The 2,500-nt window shown below is 29.6% G+C and overlaps 1 protein-coding gene across 1 annotated transcript in view; it reads right to left on the minus strand.

The window, feature by feature from the left end:
• LOC122250651 (glutaminase liver isoform, mitochondrial) overlaps window positions 1-2,500 on the minus strand; it is a 45,812-nt gene that overhangs the window by 17,231 nt on the left and 26,081 nt on the right. The window contains exons 6-7 of the mRNA XM_086533160.1: window positions 2,446-2,500; window positions 1,474-1,603 (exon numbers count right to left, since the gene is read on the minus strand). The exon at window positions 2,446-2,500 is cut by the window's right edge and continues 79 nt beyond it. Of these exons, the coding sequence (XP_086389286.1) occupies window positions 1,474-1,603; window positions 2,446-2,500 (185 nt within the window). The remainder of the gene's footprint in view (window positions 1-1,473; window positions 1,604-2,445) is intronic.

Consider the following 2,500-nt stretch of genomic DNA (forward strand, 5'->3'; position numbering starts at 1 on the left):
CATACATACAAACAACATACATACTGACAATAAATATATATAAATATCTATATATACATATTATATATAAAAATATAAATAAATAATATATAATATACTTATATATATATATATATAAATAAAATGTATGAATTTGTGTCTAGTGTGTGGGGAAGTAATTCATACATACTATATATACATATATCTATTATGTATAAATATATAAATATAAAATATATAAATATATATATATAAATATATATAAACATATATAAATATAATAATATAAATACATATATAAAATAAATATAAACATGCATATATATAAATATATATATATATATATATATCCATATATATATATGAAACTATATATATATATATTATATATTATACAGGTTATATACATATAAATATATATATACATATATAAAAATATATATATATACACTGTATATATATATAAAAAATATATATAATATATATATATATATATATATATACACTGGAATATATATATATAGGTGGCTTCCATGGTAGGGTGATCTGTGGGGGGAAAAGGAATTCGTGGGGAATTAATTCACGTCGGTAGCTTCCATGGTAGGGTGATCTGTGGGGGGAAAAGGAATTCGTGGGGAATTAATTCACGTTGATGGCTTCCATGGTAGGGTGGTCTGTTGGGGAAAAAGGGTTTCGTGGGGGGAATTGATTCATAACGGTGGCTTCCATGGTAGGGTGGTCTGTGGGGGAAAAAGGAATTCGTGGGGGAATTAATTCACGTTGATGGCTTCCATGGTAGGGTGGTCTTTGGGGGAAAAAGGAATTTGTGGGGGAATTAATTCGTGTTGATGGCTTCCATGGTAGTTTTTTTTTCTAATTCTAGTGTTTTCGAGAAAAAAAATGATTTTGGGTGGGTGTGTTAGGGGAAAATGTATCCATGGGGGATTTTTTTTTTTTTACCCTGATGACTTCCACGATCTTGGAGATATTGAGAGAAAAAATTGAAGTGAGTGATTTGTTAGGGGGAAAATATACCGTCGGGGGAATTATTTTTGCCATGTTTGGGTGATCTATTTCAAAGAATTTTGGAAAAAAGGAAGTCGGCAATCTTTTTGGATGAAATGTATCCTTTGGAAGGGGGATATTTTTTACGCTGATAGTTTCCACGATTCATATTATCTAAAAAAAATAATTGGGCGATCTATGGGGGATTATACCTGCGTGGAGGATTATTTTTTTCCTCGATGACTTCCATGACCGGGTAATCTAATTCTAAGGGTTTCGAGGGAAAAAAATGTAGCTCTTAATAAACAAAACACGTATTCTAATTGAAAAAAAAACTATCCAAGGAAAAGAACACAAATTCCAGGATTCGATATCTTCAAATATACGGATCAACTTTGACCCTCTCGAGAAAAGAAAAAAAAAATCGACATCCCTTTCTTTCCGAGTTAAAAACAAAAACAAAAAACAAACAAACAAACAAAATCCTACCTTGCCGTCAGTGTTGCCTCTGCAGTTGTTGTAGATTTCGTCAATGTGATGACAGAAGCCACGGAAATCCGGGATAACGAAGGCGGAGGAAAAAGCCTTCACGACGATCTCAAGGTTTTCCGAGATGATGCTGTGAAAAGAGATAAAAGCGTCGCTGTCAGCATCCTTTCATCCTTATTTTTTTTATCCATCTCCTGTCGGTCTGTGAGCATGTGAATTAGAGAAACACGTGCGTTTCCTTTGATTTCGCTTTGCGTGCGTGAGATTTAGACTGACTGATTTAGTGTTTTTGATTTGTTTTTATTTATTTATTTATTTTTATTATTGATTTGGTGTTTTTTTTAACGTATTTACCGATTTATTTTTACAAAGCTTCATAATTAGTTTTTTTTTTAGACTATCAGTCAATTAAATTACAGTTGAGGACTGACATGCAGGAAGAATGGTAATTACCTTTCTTATCATTAATATTATTATCATTATCTTTTGAATCATAATCATCAACATTATTGATGTTATTAATATTATTATCATTATCTTTTGAATCATGATCATCAACATTATTGATGTTATCAATATCATTATCATTATCTTTTGAATCATCAACAATCATCAACATTATTGATGTTATTAATATTATTATCAATATCTTTTGAATCATAATCATCAACATTATTGATGTTATAAATATTATTATCAATATCTTTTGAATCATAATCATCAACATTATTGATGTTATTAATTAATATTATTATCATTACCTTTTGAATCACAATCATCAACATTATTGATGTTATCAATATTATTATCACTATCTTTTGAATCATAATCATCAACATTATTAATGTTATTAAAACTATCATTATTATAATCATCACTACTATCATAATAATAACAATACTACCTCTTACATCTAACGGCATTATTAGATTTAGTGATAGCATTAGCTCACACTCCTGCCTTTCCACTCACCTCATGAATGTCTCATAATTCACGATCGTAGCCTGGAGATCGGAAGCTGTCACCT

Source organism: Penaeus japonicus, unplaced genomic scaffold, assembly GCF_977035675.1.
Source record: "Penaeus japonicus unplaced genomic scaffold, GWHDUDI00000001_assembly GWHDUDI00000003, whole genome shotgun sequence".
NCBI classification, from domain to species: domain Eukaryota; kingdom Metazoa; phylum Arthropoda; class Malacostraca; order Decapoda; family Penaeidae; genus Penaeus; species Penaeus japonicus.